Below are 19,613 nucleotides of genomic sequence, written 5' to 3' on the forward strand. Positions count from 1 at the left end.
TCTCCTGTTTTAATGTTACAACACATTTACAATGGTTTGACACAATCAATGACAACTTGACTGCAGTTAGAGAATATTTCCCAGATGATTAGCATCAGTTTTTAATGAGTGTTTGTAGCCAACACAGCCTGCCTTTACACTATAGCTTTGACTCCGAACTTCGTTAATAGGCTATAATAAATTCGAGTAGGCCTATTAAAAATATATATAGCCTATAATTCGAACGAATATTAGGCAGCCCTTAATATTCAATGATGTTATGGGCATTATTTTTGGTAAATGTGTTTGCTTGAACATTCTATTCAGATTCCGAGGTTTCTTCACGCCTGGTGAAGTTGTGAATCGCGAGCTCATTAGGCATACTAGCATGTTATAAATATCCTGGCCATGGATGCATTAATCATTGCATCTGTCTTTCAAAGATGTCAGGTAAAAAACAAATAAGCATCCCGTCCTTCGCCCAAAGAGGAAAGCCCACTAAAAAGGCCAGATTAGGCCCAGAGAAGGTTGTAAACACATTAGAGGAGGAGATGGTGGAAGAGGAAGAGACAGTACAGGTTGAAGAGGAAGAGACAGTACAGGTGGAAGAGGAAGAGACAGTGCAGGTGGAGGAGGAGGAGACGGTGGAAGAGATGGTGGAAGAAACAGTGGAGGAGATGGCTAGAACAAAAGAGAGAAAAGTCCCAGGAGCAGCCCTACAAGACCTCTTTTAATAGTGAATGGACCTCTAAATGGCCATTTATTACTGTAGGAAGCACCAGCTCATATTACTGGTGCTCTATCTGCCGCCAAGAGACCTTGTGTGCCCATCCAGGTGTGCGGGATGTGACAAGGCACATAGGCAGTAAGGGGCATCAGCCCAAACAGCAGGCACTGAAGTCAACCAGCACAATTAATACATCCAATTCTATGACTATGGCATATATAATGGGAACCAACACCAAAAATGATAAAAGAGTCCAAAAAAGCAACAAACACCTACAATAAACATAATTCTCTTTCTCTCTCTCTCTCTCTCTCTCCCAAATTGAATACATACTTTGTAATTGGTTGAATTGTCAGTGCCATGTGTCAAATCTTTTCTGCAAGTCTGAGCAATTATTAACAACAAAACACTAAAAATAATATGGGGGGGGGGGGGGGCTGGTCTGTGGGCATACGGCAGGGTCGGGGCGGGCGGAATGGGGGTGGGCCGGGGGGGGGGGGATGTCACTCTTGCCTGTCTTCAAAACTTGAGAGCCCTGGTGTTCTGTGTTCAGTTAGTTCAGGCTGTTGTGTCGTGACTGACAGGCATTTATGGCTCACTGGGTTCAGAGTTGCAGTCTCTCATGGCCTTTGTGTTTTACGTCAGGGTGTCACAGGCCTGTAGTAGTACCTCAGCCTGCATGCTCCTATGTCCAGCTGTGCGTTGGGTGTTTTGGAGACGGGACTGCTGAGTGGACCATAGAGACAAACTGGAATCAGGGGGCAGTAGTGGGGGTAAGAGGAAGGGTAGTGTCCTTACTTGGGGCAGATAAAGGAGAGAAGTATGTCAATTTCATTTTTAATGATCACTGGGGCAGGATGGATGTAATCTGAGTTGTAGTGACAGGAGGTCATCTGCCACACGTCCAGGATGTAAACTCCTACGCCACGGAACCCTTCTCGCAGGATTCGATCCAGCTGCAAGGAGAACCAATCACTGCTAAAGATATCCTGCAAAATACACACACACACACACACACACACACACATTATAAGATGAGCGTACAGCGGCCCGAGGCTCTTCTAGAGAGCCCTGAACTGTTCCATCCGTATGTCACATCAGGTTTGTGTGTGTGTGTGTGTTCATGAGTGAATGGGTGTGAGTGATATGTACTTATTTATCAAATCCAAATAAAGAAGTAAAATGTTCCCAGAGTGAGTGGGTGTGAGTGAAGGTTGCATATATTTTTGTATGGGTGTGTATGTTTTTAGTACCACTGTCAGATACACACACACACACTCACACATGCACAAGCAAATAGGCGCACATGTTCTCACACCTATTCATGCACGCACATCATCAGGGAATTTGGTAATAATCCATGAGCAGCAAAGATACGGACAGAGGAGGAGGACTTCAGAGGCAGACGTCCATTTTCTATCCCAGTAGCAAGTAGCCTAGGTGTGCTTTATGCTGATGCTGGGTACTCACCAAGGTTATGGACATTTGAGTTCAACAGCCCAGACACACTAGGAGACACACTCACATGTGAGCCTAAACTGCCAGGTCCAGTGCATGTGGTAAGAGAAGACTGCTCACAGTGCAGTACATACACAAACACACAAGGATGCACACACTTCCACTGACTCATACAAGGATACACACACAGACACATAAGGAAACACACACTTACTTGTGAGTCTAAACTGCCCACTGTGGTATTCCAATGCATGTGGTAGGAGAACGCTGCTCCCAGTGCTCACCTTGATCCCCGTGTTGGCGGACTTAATGATGACCTTGGTCTCCGGTGCCCGCCTCAGCAGCTCCACGACCGCGCGGCGGACCAGCGACACCCGGTAGGCGAAGTAGGATAGCGGGTAGTTGGTGAAGTGCGCCCACATGTTGAGGACAACGACGGTGTGCGAGCCACCGGCCAAGCCATCGATCTCGTTGCTCATGTAGTGCAGCGACACCACTGGGGCCTTGACGCAGCGCAGAGGGAGGCCGTGTGAGCGGAAGTGCAGGTCAATGTTGTTCTGCACGTCCACGGCCATGTGGGGCCCCACATGGTACACGGAGTGGAGGTTCATAGGCTTCAGAGCTGTGAGAAACAACAATAGTGTGATAACCACGCCTTTGCTTGATGGACAAACAGCTAGTATATATATATGTGTGTGAGTTCTATGAGAAAAAACAACAGCGAGTTGGTCAAAGATTTAAGATGCATTTATTTACTGATTTCAAAATATAATTTAGACAGTTATATGATCATATAATAATGATGTAACCATGATGATGATAATAATATTTATATATAATATGAAGATAAAAATAATATAAAACAGGTTGGCCCATACTCCAGTGCATTCTACTCAATCTCATTCTGTTTTAGGTGTTTTTTAGTTTTCATTTACACAGTTCAGTCCCTGAAATGTAAACATCTACAAAGAGAGAACTAAATCTTCTCCTGTGAGCAGCACCGTGTGATATTTGTGTGTCTTACTTGGCACGGCCAGGATGAGGTACTCAAACCACTGTCTGGTGGTGGAGTCTCCCATCATGTAGATGTGCTTGTCCTTCAGACACTGGGTCATGTCATCCTTTGCAAAATTACGGGCGGCACACACAAACGATGTCCAGACGTCGTTCATGTAGAACCCTGATGGTATTGGTGTGGGCAGCCCAGGTTTACACGACTCTCTCACCCCTAAAGGAGAGACAGTATGGGAGCATGACGTGAGGGTTTTCATGTGTGTGTGTGTGTGTGTGTGTATGCGTCCGTGTGCGTGTGTTTTGCACCAGGGTGGCTCTGCAGTCAGTTCCAAAGAAAGTGGAAAAACATACCAATGGTTGTATTGGAGGCCATGACTCTAATTAAGCGTGAATCCCCCTTGAGCCACCGGTTCACATGTTGCCTGTGGAGAAACAAAGCACTCAGCATTCTGCAGCTTAACTCTCACATCACCAAGGTCAAAGGTTCAATACTTAGGGAGCGACAGAGCATGCATACCTGCGTGAGCATGCATACCTGTGAGCATGCATACCTGTGAGCACGCATACCTGTGGACACGCATACCTGTTGCTCTTGTGTCTACTGAATGAATACATTGAAGTTGAAATGTTTTACTTTTAAACTGTAACAAAATAAACAACAGAAGCAAAGCATGCATAACAATTCCTGCCTCTATTTCTACCAACCTGGCAACATAAAGTTGAGCATCATAAACAACAGAGTTATAAAATATGCACATGAAGAACTGTATACCTCAATGATGGATAGCATCTCAATAAATACCAAACCCCTCTTGCTCACCTGTCAAAGAGTACCTTCTCGAGGGCTGTCATGTTAAAGCGGTAGCCACCCATGGAGTGGTACACGCGGGCGCTGCATGGCAGAATTTGGGGTTTGAGGCACTGCCACGTCAGCCCGACGTGGGCATCCTGGTACTCACAGCAGCAGTCCTTCTTGGAGCTCAGCACCACCCCCTCCCACTTGATGCTGCACTCCACCTTCTCTTCCACTCGAACACCCTGTGGGTCATTGCCCACGTAGTAGCCATGGAAGAAGACACGTTTGGAATCTGTGCTCCGGTGCCGCCCGAGGGCCTGCACGGCCTCGCTAGAGTGAATCAGGCGGACTGCCACCGACGCCAGGCCGACCCAGGGCAGGGTGAACCGGGCCGAGTAGGTACCGTTCTGGTGGTCCAGCACCTCTCCAAACACACTGGCCTAACATCCAGGGGGGAAAAAGTAAAGTAAACAATCACTCATCTATCAAGAACTGTGTGCTCCCTGGGCATTGGTCCCTCGGGTGTCATTTATGGTGGGGGCGATGGGGAGATATCCCAGGGAGGACTGAGGGAGGAGGCTGCTTTATGGAAATATGGAGTGTCGAGAGATGAGTCCCTGGTCATGCTGCTAAGGAGGGTACTCGCAGATGGGTGTTAAAGGAAGAGTCATAACATTAGCCAGTGCCATTGAGGCATGGCGATCAGCAGAGCTGAGTGATTGGCAGTTGAGATTCATGCAGGAGGAGAGAGCTCATTCGGACAATGTCAATGTCATAGGGAAACAAAGCGGTTCCATCATCATCTGTATGGACGAGATAATATCACAGCGGAGACAGATCCCAAGCCCCTCATAGAGACCCTCAGCGAGGCTATCTTTAACGCTCCCAAGTACTTGCAGAGCTTGCTACTGGCTGGAGTAGGCTACTGACCTATACTATTACATGCAGTTTTCTCTATGTTTTTGCAATAAGGAAGGATATGGCGCTAGCTTGTATATCGTGGACCAGATGAGTGCTCAAGTGATTCTTGAATATATAGGCCTTTGCTCCTCATGCTGTTATCAACCCATTAACAGATCTGTGGAAACTAAATAAAACAAAATAATGAAATGAGCTGAACTGCATAGATGCCAAATAAATAAATAAAATTACCTTTAATTTGTCTGAATAAACCTTTGCCTGAAACAAATCCCCTCCGTAGCTTTTTGGAGTTTTGGTAAAGTCCTTGGCAACGATTGTGACGTGGATCTCCTCCCCCACATAGTAACTGCCCTTGAGGTCATTAATAAAGAAGGCTGAGTGGTTCGGACTGGTGCTCATGTTTGCAGTGGTAATCTGGCGGTCTGGTCCGGCCCAGTGGACCAGCTTCAGCATCCGGTCCCACTCATCCGCACTGAAGCCCGGGTCATTAATGGCGGAGACTGGAGAGACCTTTGGGTTGTTGACCTTTGGTGTTTGGTCAGTGAGTCCATCGGAGCTGGGCATGTGCAGCTGCGGGACGGGCCTGGGAAGAGGCAGCCCATCACCTTTCCTGTCTCCACAAGGGTATGACCACATCACCTGAACAGACATAAACAATCAAACAAACAAACAGTAATCTCTCTCCCCAACATGCCCTGCAAAACCATGTCTGCTATTCTGCAGCAGAGCAATATCTAGGTGGACACCATCATTTGGGCCAGTGGTTGCACAATTAACAGACAGAGTTCTTATATACTACTTACTGAAATACAGTGTCACATATAGATTATAATGTATATTTTGTTAGCAAAATTATAGTTGATAGAAACCCGGGCCACTCATACCAAAATCAACCAGTGTATAACCCATGTCATACCCAGTTTGAGAGCTGACAAGCTAAACATGGAAGGGGTATCTGTGGCTGGGGTTTCTGTTAGAGCAGAGTTGTACGACAATGTCTCTCCTAGGGCAGAACAGTCTCTCCTAGGGCAGAACAGTTTCTTCTTCATACTATTCAGTGCAGTCCTTAACACTACTGAGTCCGAGCCTGTTTTTCACTCTCTTAGGTAGTCTGCCATGCCTTGATATTTTAGTTTATTTCACCTAACTAAAAACATTGAGGCAAAAGTGGCATGTATGATTATATTCTAGAATACCTCAGCAATAATAACATGGGAATGAAAGGAATGTAGTAAAAAAAGATTGAATTTAAATCAAATCTAAACAAACCCTTCCAAAAACATACTTTCAGAGGTGCTCAGACTTTGTACAAAAAATACATTGTAAAGATTTTGGAGCAAGGCTTTTGAACTCTGAACTTTGTAAACATAAGTGTTAGTTTTACAAAGGTGAGTTTAGCATTTAGAAAGTGTGTGTGGTTTCACTACTATATATTTATAATTTTAGAGTGACCTGTACCTTTTCAAAGTCTAGTCCTATTCTCCTTACAAAGTGCTTATTTATATATTTGTTTCAAACTGTGTAAATTTGAAAAGAAAAGGGTTCAAGGTTTCTGGGGGTGTAATTTCTATGTCTCTCCGACAAAAACTGGCTGAGCTTTAAAAGCAATTCCCCATAAAAACCACCATATCCCTGCACAGGGAGCGTGGACTTCAGAGGGTTAAAGGCATCCAAAAGCTGAGCAAGCCTATGGCAGTTCAGATAGACGAACGAACGAACGAACGAACGAACGAAATAGCCTGCTGAGGAGAGTCACGATGAAGACACATACTGGTGATGTTCTGTAATCAGTAACGTTCTCAGTGAATCAGGGAGTAGACAAACACAGCCATGTCCTTGGCTTAGCACACATAGCATTGAACAAATAGACTCATTATCACCAGCCTCTATCGGTCTACATGGGCTATCCATCTACATTCTACACTATGCTATCAGCCCCTTCCTTAAAGGCACTGTCCACGATTCTGACGAAAGGTTGTTTGAGCTCCACAGCCAATCACAGTACATTCTTCCCTTCCCTGCTCCTGAAGCAATGTGTTGATTGGCTGGAATTGTTTATGTTTCCCATTTGCAAAGCCAGACTGTGTCAGAAGAGTTTTTGTGAGCACACACACTGAATGGAGAGGTAGAGTAGCAATTAGTGGAATTTGATACTTTTGTGATTTTGTCATTCTGTCACACTCTGATATAGTCTGACAATTCAAGAAACCTAGAGTTGTCAGGGTGCACTGGCTACAATCTGAAAGTGAATATTGCCAAACAGGTCCATGTTTACTACATGATTGCATAGCTAATGACAAATTAAACATCATAATAAAACAACAAAGGTAACAGACAAATGATTCAACTCTGAACTGGCATAATAACATTATGTTTTGCGATCGACAATTTGTATTTGCTTTTAAAACATTTGTACAGATTACATGTCACAGGTCAAAGCATGCTCATGGTATAACCATCACACACATATAAACAAACATAGGGTAAGTTATGTACAGTGCCCTCCGCAATTATTGGCACCCCTAGTGAATATGAGCAAAACAGGCTATAAAAAAATATGTCTTTGCTGTTTATCCTCTTGGTCTTTCACTCAAAATATTCACAAAAATCTTACCTTTTCATTGAAGTAAAATTATTGAAAGAAAAAAAAACTGTTGATATTAAATAAATATTTTTCCCCAAAACATGTGTGCCACAATTATTGGAAAGAAAGAATATACTGTGTGCATGCAGGGATGGATTTCCGAACGGGCCTACCAGGCCCAGGCCCATGAGCTCAGGGGGGCCCTAAACCAGAGCCTCTGCATGAAGTCGCTGTTATTAACTTTTTTTTTTATATATATTTTTAATATTTTTTTTATATTTTTTTTTATTTTTTTTATATATTTTTATTTTTATATGTTATTAACTTTGCTTGCTGTCAATTGTTTTTAGACTTTGTATTTGTTAATTTCAGAGGTGGCTTAAATGTATCTCCCATCTGTGGTTGGAAGCAGTGTATTTTGTTACACGTCCTGACCCATGGTTTCATAATACGTCCATGTGTGCGTGTCCATAACAACAATACACTACAACATGAAACATGAAATCACCCCAAGCAATATACATTTGCTGACCTAAATAAGATGCTATTTGTTATTACTTGAGGTTATTTCAATAATTGACAATTTTAAGCTTGAACTACCATTTTATGGGAGCGATGAGGGACAGGTGGGGCTTGAAAAGGCCCCCTTGTTCAAAGTGGGGAATGACAGAAAAAGAGAACCACTGCATTAACCTGTGGTGAGTGTGTGTTTGTGTTTTAGGGGGGTAGAGCCCGTTCTGGGGGGAGATACCACTGTGCCAGGTGTCGTAGGCAAAATGCGTAATGATATAGCAGTAGGTTTGGAATACCTAAACCTTCCTGACCAACCCTTTGTTGAAGTTTTTTTAAGGTGGATTCTTGCTCGCTTGCCATTCCATAGAAAATGAATACATAATTGATCAAACCTTCTAAACCTTCTATTGAATGACTGAAGGGGGACGGGACTGTAAAAAGTTTGGGAAACACTGACCTATTTGAACCTATTTATTTGAACATTATTTGAACCCATTTGTTTGCATGTCTGAAGCATCACCTATTTTAATCAGGCCTAGCTGAGTGGTCTTGTTTGCATGTTTCATCACTTGTTTTGAGTGCATGCTTTTTTTGGGTCTATTCTGGTTTTATTTCCTTGCTTGTTTGCTGTGCACAAATAGGCCTTGTGCGTTCCCGTGCGTTGCGTTTCATGCTTTGCTTGCAGCAAGAGTTGAAGAATGTTCAACTTTTCGAGAGGCAATGCATGCGTCAGCCAATCAAATTGCCTTTCATGCATAACTGACAGCACAGGCGCTAGAAAGCGGCAAGCTCAAAAAAAAAAAAGATGGCGACCAAACTCCGTAGATGGTCGTATTTGTACCCAAAAGTTGTTTGTTTGATTTTTTTTTGCTTAGATTTTTTTAAAGTTACCGAGAAATAATGCTAAAATTGAGTGCGCAGACGAAATTTCATGCTTGCGAAAACGGGAGCGTGCCTATGTTCCCACAGCCCTATATTCCCACAGCCCAATGTTCCCACAGCCCTATGTTCCCACATTTCTAATATTCATTTCAAAATTAGGCCCTATGTTCCTACAGTTCCCACATTTCTACCCCTGCCTGGTAGTTAAGGGTTCACCATTCCGTAGCTGGCGATTTGAAGGAGCTAGCTAGCTTCCAAACTCTAACCCTAACCTTAACCCTAACCCTAGAACATAGGACTGTGGGAACATCGGGACTAATTTTTCAAAATAAATCTGGGAACATAGGGCTGTGGGAACATAGGGCCTAATTTTCAAAATTGTCAGAGAAAAAAAAATCCTTAGAAATGTGGGAACATAGGGCTGACCCTGCGAAAACCTGAAAATTGCTTGAATGGACGTTTATCGCACGTGTGAGTTTTGGCACTAAACTGACGCCATAACCTAAGCAGCTCCCTTGTGCAACCCTACCATAACCATAGCAGCTTTCATGTTTCTCAGACATATCCAGTGGTTCTCAACCCTTTGGTCGCGGGAGTTTCTGAAAGGGTAGCGAGACGAATTCTAAATCTAAAACTTTTTTTTCAAGCCATGCTCCCTCTGTCCATTAGGGAATCCCTGCCCCCAGTTCTGACATTAAACTACATAAGCCAGCACTAGTTCTGCACGTAGGCCTATCTAACAATAACATGTTCGAACATTCAGCCAATCAAATTTGCATATCAGATATTTCAAATGTATCAACATGTAAAACGTCACTGTACTGCGCGATGATATACTCTGACATGACCGGAGAATGTCTGAAGTAGACTAGTGTAGGCTAAAAAAAAGTTATACATTTCTTAACGTCAACAGAAAATCTTTGTGTAAAACGAGTACCAGCTCAGATATGTCTTCTTCCGAAGAACCAAAGAGGAAATATTTACGGCCGTACGAACCGGTATTTCTGAAATATGGATTTACGTATTGCGTGAAGAATGGTGAGCACCAACCGTTGTGTGTGCTATGCAACGAAATACTAGCTAATGAAAGCCCTAAAGCGTTCGAAATTGCAGATCCAGTTAGAAACAAAGCATGCCAACTATAAAGATAAAGACTTTTTTTAACGTATGAGCCAAAACCTCGAGGCATCCCAAAAGACATTTTAACCTGCCATCACTATTCACGAGCAGGCACTGCGTGCATCCTATCTGGTCTCCTACCGGCTAGCTAAAAGCAAAAAGGCCCATACGGTTGCAGAAGTTGCCATAGGTATGTGCACTGCACTCATAGGTGAAAAAGAAGCAGCGAAATGAAAGACAATTCCCCTGTCAAATGAGACTGATCATATGAGGATATGTGACATGTCCAATGATGTTGAGCAGCAGCTCACTAAACGTCTCTGCTCTTGTAGGTGGTGGGCCGAAGCCTCGTATCTGTTCAACTTTGCATTTTAATTTAGGAGGACCTGAATTTCTAAAGTTGGGATGATTATATAATTTCTAACGATAAACCAGTTGTTGCCAGGACAGTTTCCCGTGGAGTTTGTCCAACCCATAGTGTAAAAGTTTGTTAAACTCGCCGGCTAACACAGTTGCCTACTAAATCAGTCGAACCAATAACACGATGTTATACTGGTGTAAGAAAATTATTAACCAATCAGATGCAGCCTTATTGACACCCGTTTCACCGATTACTCATGTTGACATCTTTCACTGCTGCCGCGACAGCTCCAACACATTGAAACGGAGACGTGTTGTAAGTAATAATTTGATCAGTATCAGGCCGTTTTAAAACATGTTTGTTTTCTAAACCGTCTTTTTCATACGTGAGTGATGGTGTAAATAGTTTTAGTTCGCTAACGAGCCGTAGTTTGTACTATATAGCCTTGCTTACGGTTAGCTATGCTATTTGTTAATACCTCATTTACCTTGTCTCTGTCAAGTTTAATCAACGTTATTCACATTGTATGGAGTCGATGGTAGACTCATAAACCACGCAACACAAAACGTTATAGTCTAAGAAATATTTAATCATCAAGGGGGAAAAGGAAAGGTAAGGGGGAAATGTGGATTTCCTGAGCACTGGGACCAGAGCCACAAGGCTAAGGTCGGTTAGTCCACAAAGAGCCACCCCTCCCTGGCAGTACTGCCATACCAGGGTAATGCCAAGGGGTGAGATCTCTCCCTAGTCCTATTCTAAGGTGTTATTATCACAATTTGTGCACTTGCACAGGTTGGTACATGGCAGCTCATACACTTTGCATGTACGTTTTCCCCTGACACAGTTTTTTTTTTTGCAGGAGCAGTGAACAAGCTCAAGGATTGCCTCTGGAGCTGGTGGAAGTGACATCCAGTCCACCTCATAGAGCTCCCCAGCCATCTTCCAGCCATGATTGATTGGAGGAGGAATGTCTGGGTAACACTCCAGGCTTCTCCTGTGCACTGCAGCCTGGGTGCTTGCCCGCTGAATATGTTTGTGCAAAGAGTCCTGGTTTGGAGGCAAGTCTCGCTCAGAATATCTGCCCGACTTGAACAATGTAGCCCTGGCCTTATTCATTTCCTGAGAGGGCAGTCCATAGAGGTCATAGGTCAATGTATTCTTTTTCTTAATTTAGTTTTTTGTATGCTTTAATTTTCCAACACCATACAGAGCACTGACTATCACACCCGGAAAATGGATGGAGACCTACAAGGGCGTCACACTTCTCCTGTCCAAGATGGCTGTGCAGTTTTGATAGATCTGTTATTTGGGACTCTCTCCCCTTTACAGTGTGGAAATACAGGTTGGCATTGATGTGGCTACAAAAAGACAGTGCCAGTACAAAGACATCTGTGTCTTCATCCAGATGGCATGGCATTTGCTGCCTGGTGCCATGATGACTGTCACATTGCCAATTAGTCTTTGCAGACGTTTTCCATTGTTTTGGTGTTTTTTGTACATGTCCATGAATCCTTATTTTTTTGTTATCCCTGTTCTGCACATGTAATTTGTAATTTGACCATGTAATTGGGAATGTGACAGTCATCATGGCACATGGCAGCCAATGCCATGCCATCCGGATGAATACAACCGTAGAAATTCAAGAGCTCAAGGAGCTTAAAACTATCCAAGAAGAGGCAGGCACCAGGATGCTGTTGCATGCCGCTCATGCCTCAAAAACCTGGACCAATATTGTGATGAGCCCAGACACAGATGTCTTTGTTCTGGCACTGTCTTTCTGTAGCCACATCAATGCAAACCTGTATTTCAACACTGCAAAGGGGAGAGAGTCCCAAATAACAGATCTATCAAAACTGCACAGCCATTTTGGACAGGAGAAGTGTGACGCCCTTGTAGGTCTCCATCCATTTTCCGGGTGTGATAGTCAGGCTACATTGTTCAAGTCGGGCAGATGTTCTGAACGAGACTTGCCTCCAAACCAGGACTCTCTGCACATACATATTCAGCGGGCAAGCAACCTGGCTGCAGTGCACAGGAGGAGCCTGGAGTGTTACCAAGACATTCCTCCTCCAATCAATCATGGCTGGAAGATGGCTGTGAGGTGGACTGGATGTCACTTCCACCAGCTCCAGAGGCGATCCTTGAGCTTGTTCACTGCTCCTGCAAAAAAAAAAAAAACTGTCAGGGGAAAATGTACATGCAAAGTGTATGAGCTGCCATGTACCAACCTGTGCAAGTGCACACATTGTGATAATAACATCTTAGAAGAGGCCTAGGGAGAGATCTCACCCCTTGGCATTACCCTGGTATGGCAGTACTGCCAGGGAGGGGTGGCTCTTTGTGGACTAACCGACCTTAACCTTGTGGCTCTGGTCCCAGTGCTCAGGAAATCCACATGTTCCCCTTACCTTTCCTTTTCCCCCTTGATGATTAAATATTTCTTAGACTATAACGTTTTGTGTTGCGTGGTTTATGAGTCTACCATCGACTCCATACAATGTGAATAACGTTGATTAAACTTGACAGAGACAAGGTAAATGAGGTATTAACAAATAGCAGCTCTATCCGTAAGCAAGGCTATATAGTACAAACTACGGCTCGTTAGCGAACTAAAACTATTTACACCATCACTCACGTATGAAAAAGACGGTTTAGAAAACAAACATGTTTTAAAACGGCCTGATACTGATCAAATTATTACTTACAACACGTCTCCGTTTCAATGTGTTGGAGCTGTCGCGGCAGCAGTGAAAGATGTCAACATGAGTACTCGGTGAAACGGGTGTCAATAAGGCTGCATCTGATTGGTTAATAATTTTCTTACACCAGTATAACATCGTGTTATTGGTTCGACTGATTTAGTAGGCAACTGTGTTAGCCGGCGAGTTTAACAAACTTTTACACTATGGGTTGGACAAACTCCACGGGAAACTGTCCTGGCAACAACTGGTTTATCGTTAGAAATTATATAATCATCCCAACTTTAGAAATTCAGGTCCTCCTAAATTAAAATGCAAAGTTGAACAGATACGAGGCTTCGGCCCACCACCTATTGTGACTATTTCGCCTTACAACTCGATGACAGACGTGGCTAGCCGTGCCATTCTCTTGGTTTACGTGCCGTATGTGCGGAATGATGACTTTGAAGAGCAGTTCTTAATTAATGCAGATTTGCAAACATCTACCACTGCAGCAGAGATTTTTTTCTGAAATGGACACATACTTTAACTCAGTCAGCTCTCCTGGTCAAAGTGTGTTGGTGTGACAACTGATGGGGCAGCCTCGATGACAGGAAAAAGGGTCTCATTTACTATTTGAACATGTAAGTCCATTTCTCATTAAGAAGTGGAGCATGTAAGTAAGGATTTCTCATTTAGAAAATGAACATAAGTCCTGTGATAAGTGGAACATGTAAGTCCATCTCTGACTAAAAAGGTGAACATGTAACTCCATGGATTCTTCTCAAGAAGTTGAACATGTAAGTTCATCATTTCCTTGAAAAAGTTGAAAATGTATGGCTTAAGTCCATGATTTCTCAAAGAAGTTGAACATATAGGCCTAAGTCCATGAGATGACGTATTTAAGAAGGGGTCAAAATTAAGGATTTTTGCAGTTTTCCTCCAGACCCCCCTAAGGCATGACAGAACCGGATGATCCTGCGCAGCAGGGGGAAGTGAAGCGGAGAGATATGCAGCCAATGGGAGATCAGGGCAATAATGAGCCTCTGCAGCAGAGGTGTCAAGTAACGAAGTACAAATACTTCGGTACTGTACTTAAGTAGAATTTTTAGGTATCTTTACTTTACTCAAGTATTTATTTTTCTGGCAACTTTTTACTTCTACAATTTAATTGAATGCATTTCAAAATACATGTTCTCCTCATGTTGGCTAATTTCATGGCTGTTTGCAATAAAAAAAAAAGAAGTTTCAGCCTACAAGGCGAATTTGTTATTATACAGTTACTTGCCTAAACGATAGAAGACATTCCTCCAAAATACCTATTTTTAATGATTTTGTTGCCGTTTCTGATTTCCGCTAAGAAAAAGATGTTCTTCAGGCTAATAGAACTTTAACGTTCCAAGTGTTGCGTAGCAACCCATTACTTGCTGACTTCAAATTACAATGACTTACCGCTACGTTAAATGACCGGACTTCTTGCGGAATGATATGAAAGATGTGAATTAGAATTGCCAATGACAGCGGTCATTAACTTTTCGCAGTGGTGAATATCAAGAAATTACAGAACTGCTAACGTTGGGGTGCCCCATTCAAATCAACGGAACTTTTTTGAACATTCTGAAGAGCCGTAAGAAATAAAGGCCTGCCCCTAATACGAGCCTGCCCCAAATACAGGCCGGTGCGCTGTGCAGCCTAAGTAAATAAAAGCCCCGGCCACTATTTGAGGATTTACGGTATTTAACATTCAGTTTATGTATCAGTGTTTCCAACAGGAAATGTGTTAGTTAGGCTTGTGATTGTCCTGGGAGATAACTGAAAAATGTATCACGCCAAAATAATTCATGTAGTCCTTAGTGTCACATTTGTTTTGAGCTGTCCTGTTGGTTTGAATGTGACTAAAAATACCCATGTATGTACCTGCCCTTTTTAATTTTTAAAGCTGAACTATATCTATATAGAATATAGATATAGTTTGAATTGAAAAGCTATAAAACACAATATATACAGTATATTTACTAACCCTCAGCACAGATGATTAGCATTACATAATTGGTTTGTTATTGAATTGAAGGTGTTCCATGAAAAAAATGACATTTTGAGTTTTTCATTTGTTATTTTAACAGGTGTACTCCTGTCGAGCTTGCATTTCTGGCAGAATATGCAAAGACTATGAACCTAGTTGCAAAGGCCCTTGATGAGAGACGAATGTGCAAATGGGGTGGAGGTCTACTTGAATTACAATAAAGTTTGAGAAAAACATGCTCTTCGAGTTTGTTGTCTTTGACAGCATTATTATATTTTTGTATGACATTTTTTTTACCATGTCTTGGGCTCCATGTAGCACTCATCAGCTATTAAATTAAGCTTCTATTTCTTACAGTCGTGTCAATTATATTAAGTCCAACTAGTTTAGCTTTAAATGTTTTTAAAAAAAAAAAAATTATTAAGGTTACTTTTTACTTTTATACTTTAAGTAAATGTTAGAGCCTGTACTTTTTTACTTTTACTTGAGTAAAGAGGTTAAGTCGATACTTCAACTTTCACCAGAGTATTTTTAAACTCCAGTATCAATACTTCTACTTGAGTAACGAATGTGTTTACTTTTGACACCACTGCTCTGCAGTGAACCATGGTAGAGCCCGTTCTGGGGGGAGATACCACTGTGCCAGGTGTCGTAGGCAAAATGCGTAATGATATAGCAGTAGGTTTGGAATACCTAAACCTTCCTGACCAACCCTTTGTTGAAGTTTTTTTAAGGTGGATTCTTGCTCGCTTGCCATTCCATAGAAAATGAATACATAATTGATCAAACCTTCTAAAGAGATTCACTGGAACATTCATTGGGAGGGACTGCAAGACATCATTTAATTTAGGGGCTACAGTCATCTTTAAAACATTAGCACTAGCCCGCATGGACAGGTGAAGGGGTAATCACCTTTCTACATCAAGTAGTGGTTCTATATTTGCTTTCATAATATCTGACAGGTTGGAGGGAAACATTATCCCAAGGTACCTAATGCCTTGATCTGGCCACCTAAAGTTGCCTGACAGGAATAATGTTTTTGGACAGTATGTCGAACTGGTCTCTGTGCTTCAACAGTATTAAAATAGAACAAAATAAAACATTATTAAAACAAACAAATATCAACCTACCCAGGAAAACAGAAGTCCGAGTGACAAAATCCAAAAGCCATGCTGCAGGATGTGACCATAACCTAGTGCTAAAACAAGAAAGTTAAGTCAGTTAATCTTCATCAAAACTACAGTTATTACTCAATTCGTCTTCATCAAAACTACACTTGTAACTCAGTTCAAAAACTATAGTTGTATTTAATGACATTTAACTGGCTACATTTAGTCTACTGCAGAATGAATAATTTGACAACAACTACTCACGCCTGCGAAGTATGGGTGTCCGTGTGTGGGTCGTTGAGGCCATTCCACTTCTGATTGCTTTGCGTGGTGCCGCAAACTTCTCTTCAGTGTTTGCTCTCAGTGCCTTAATAAGAAGTGCTGAAAGTACTGGATGGCCTGTGTGTCTGTCCTGTATTGTCAATCGTAAGAATTCATAAACATCATTCTATCTAATGATTCTCATTCTATTATAAATGTGCAAGTTCCCATGCATTTGATGCAGTCAGGTGTTTGTGTTTTTCTCATAAATTACTATGCAGCTTGAAAGTCTTCAATAAAACTTCGAATTCATACTTCTGAATTTGGGAAGCAATTTTTTTGCTACTGTTAGGTGGGACACTGTTTAGTGACTAGCTGGCTACCAAGCTGGCATTGTGAAATTTTAATGTTAATTAGCTAAGTCAAACTGGCTAGACTTAATCTTTGTGTATCATGCTAATTCTATTGGCTGCCGACAGGGATAGCATCAGTTTATGTGTTTTTGCCTAAAACCGGCTCAACTGTGCAGGCACGTGCAGATAGACCCCTAGTGGTGCTCAAGCACCTGCCCTTTTGCCCTGGATGAGAAAAGTGCCCCTTCTGCTGGAGCCAATTTTTTTCTTCATTCATCAATATTTAAGAATAAAAATTACTCTCTCTGTCATCAATTCCCTCCAAATGTGTTTTGATATATGACGGGGCATTTATTTCGCCCCGACATGCTCCGCGGCGCTCACAAGCCCCACGCGCCCCTCCCTCCTCCTCCACCTCCACGCAGTGCTGAGCGCCAGGCCAGACGGCTGCAGCCTACTTTTTCTCTGACCCGCAGCATCAGACAAACAGGTAATGACGGTATTTGTGCAATCCCCCGACGTTGTTTGGTGATAAATTAACCACATCATTAGCGCCGCTGAAAACATTACGTAAATGAAAGGTAGGTCTTAAGTTGAGCTACATGACAGTCTGGTGAGGTATATTGTGGTATATTATTAGTGTAATGCTGCTTATGCTTCAACTCAAGTCAGAAAACAGTAAAAAAAAACATGTGTGTTTACTGTGTTGTCAGCTTTACAGAGATAACGTAAGTCACTCTTGATCATTATGCACAACATTTATTTATCTCATTTACAAAATGTGCAGCATAATGCCAAGAAAATAGAGACTCCAAAAGCAGAAGGACAGGGAACTGCAGCAAGCAGCTCAGGGTAGCAGCTCTCTTTTATCTTGGATCATCAGGCCATCAACTAGTAAAACAAATAAGGGAGAATCAGTAACCCTACCTGGTTCAGAGGAGCCCATCATGGATGAAGGACAGACAGAGTGTAGGACTGAGTTATGTTCAGGAGTTTAATTTATTATTATTATTTTTAATTTCATTAATAATTTTGGCGATGGGTGCCCTTTTTTTGGTTTGAGCACCTGCCCCCCAAAATGTCTGTGCACGTGCCTGCAACTGTGCTTCCCCTGTGTGTAAAAGCACCAGCCGCCACTGATACACACAGTTGGGAAAGTTCACTTTCTACATGAACTAGTTCAGTTCATAGTTCACTCATTTTTAAAATGAACTAGTTCAGCTCATAGTTCATAATTCAAAATTTTGCACTAAGTTCACAGCCCAAAAAAATGAACTAGTTCAGTTCTTTTTTTCAATATGTTGCGAGCTATAATTTTTCAAAATCTCTATCTGTCTGCAATACCGCTACACTTGGCAGGCATAGACAGTAGAAGAAAGCACACTTGACTGACTGGTTTGGCAACCCTGGATACAGGACTGTTAACGGTGTGTTTTTCGCCTGGAAGTCTCTAGAAATCTGGCACCTTATTGAACAAAATTAAAAAGAGTGAACGTGCCGTTCACAGACACCAGAATGAACGCGTTTACAGTATCGTTCATCAGGCAGTAATACAGTACGTTCAGTTCACTTTCACCAAAATCATGAATGAGTTCATGAGGTACAACACTGGATACACGTCGGGTCAGCAAGGTCTGAACCTGTTTAACACACTTTCTGTGCTAAACCGCGCCACTACGCTCACTGAAAACCTAATTTGTTTCTCCAGAACACTTTTTACTCTTTTGTCTTGTTGCTGTCATGCGCAGAGGCTTGAGCTTCATAATGGCACTCAGATTGATTTCTTAGACAGCTGCAAATATGCTCAAAAGTAATTCATGTGTAAAACAGAGTACATGTACACAAATTCAAACATGAGAACACATTAGTATACTTTATACTGTTTCATACAGTTGTAAAAAAAAATAAGGCTTTCAGCTGTTCTGGGTATATTAGAGACACACAAAATGTAACACAGACCAATTTCCAAGCCTTCTCATCAGTCAGTCACAAATTAAGGGCAGTGTTAGCCTTTTAGGTTAGCTATATTCATACTCCACACACACACTTATACTTTGCATCCCTCATTGTCAAAGTATACTTACAGAGTTTTTTTGTCCATTTATTTTGAAGCCTGTACTAGGGTACAATAAAAGAGAGAGAGTTCAGAGTAATGTCTTCTGATGTCGCACCTACACACTGCCATGCCCTCTACACACCTCCTGTTCCTGACACACACAACCAGATGTTCGGCTTCATTAACGTGCTGCTCAGGCTAGTAGTGTGTTTGCAGCATTAGGGCTGAAACACACCAAACGAGTTTCTTAAAACGTGACGCTAGCAAAACAATTGTTTCCTATGGTACGCCCATAGGCGGAGATTCCGCCCCCCCCTCGAATAAAGTTGTCCCCCCCAACGGTCATTGTAAATATAATTCTACACGGACATGTCCTCTTTTCGAAACCTAAAGAAGTGCGTCCGGCAGGGATTCCAAAAGTGCGTCCGGCAGGGATTCCAAAATCGGCCGGGGATTTTGCCTTGCCGGACATTTGTGTTCCTCTGTGATATTACGTCCCTGCATGTGAAAAAGATGGCAAGACTACGTTGCAGGGGGAGGGGGCGGGGTCATCTGCATGTGAAAAAGATGGCCAAACTTCTTCGCGGGGGGAGGGGGCGGGGTCATCCACATGTGAAAAAGATGGCAAAACTTCGTCGCGGGGGGAGGGGGCGGGGTCATCTGCAATTTTCCTGTGTTCCCTCCCCCCCCCCCCCCCCCCCCAGGAATTACTCTCTGAAATGTTACCGTATTTGTCCCCCCCTACAACGAAATGGGATCTCCACCCCTGGGTATGGCGC

General features: G+C 42.6%; 1 protein-coding gene across 1 annotated transcript; it reads right to left on the minus strand.

The window, feature by feature from the left end:
- Positions 1-1,205: 1,205 nt before the first annotated feature.
- LOC105902261 (NXPE family member 3-like) lies at positions 1,206-5,643 on the minus strand. The gene is made up of 6 exons (XM_042709571.1): positions 5,127-5,643; positions 3,999-4,414; positions 3,530-3,600; positions 3,189-3,392; positions 2,449-2,786; positions 1,206-1,695 (listed from the first exon to the last, which is right to left on the minus strand). The coding sequence occupies exons 1-6, from the start codon at positions 5,544-5,546 to the stop codon at positions 1,501-1,503; spliced, it is 1,644 nt and encodes a 547-aa protein (XP_042565505.1). The 5' UTR covers positions 5,547-5,643; the 3' UTR covers positions 1,206-1,500.
- Between the last annotated feature and the right edge of the window lie 13,970 nt (positions 5,644-19,613).

Source organism: Clupea harengus, chromosome 13 (assembly GCF_900700415.2).
Source record: "Clupea harengus chromosome 13, Ch_v2.0.2, whole genome shotgun sequence".
Classification (NCBI taxonomy): Eukaryota; Metazoa; Chordata; class Actinopteri; order Clupeiformes; family Clupeidae; genus Clupea; species Clupea harengus.

What these genes read in the sequence shown, in the direction of transcription:
- LOC105902261 (XM_042709571.1), bottom strand. Translation starts at nt 5,546, where the DNA reads ATGTCTGTTCAGGTGATGTGGTCATACCCTTGTGGAGACAGGAAAGGT. An exon ending in TTTATTCAGACAAATTAAAG is followed by an intron (nt 4,415 to 5,126) that starts GTAATTTTATTT and finishes CCTGGATGTTAG; the next exon opens with GCCAGTGTGTTTGGAGAGGT. An exon ending in CCTCATCCTGGCCGTGCCAA is followed by an intron (nt 2,787 to 3,188) that starts GTAAGACACACA and finishes TGTTTCTCACAG; the next exon opens with CTCTGAAGCCTATGAACCTC.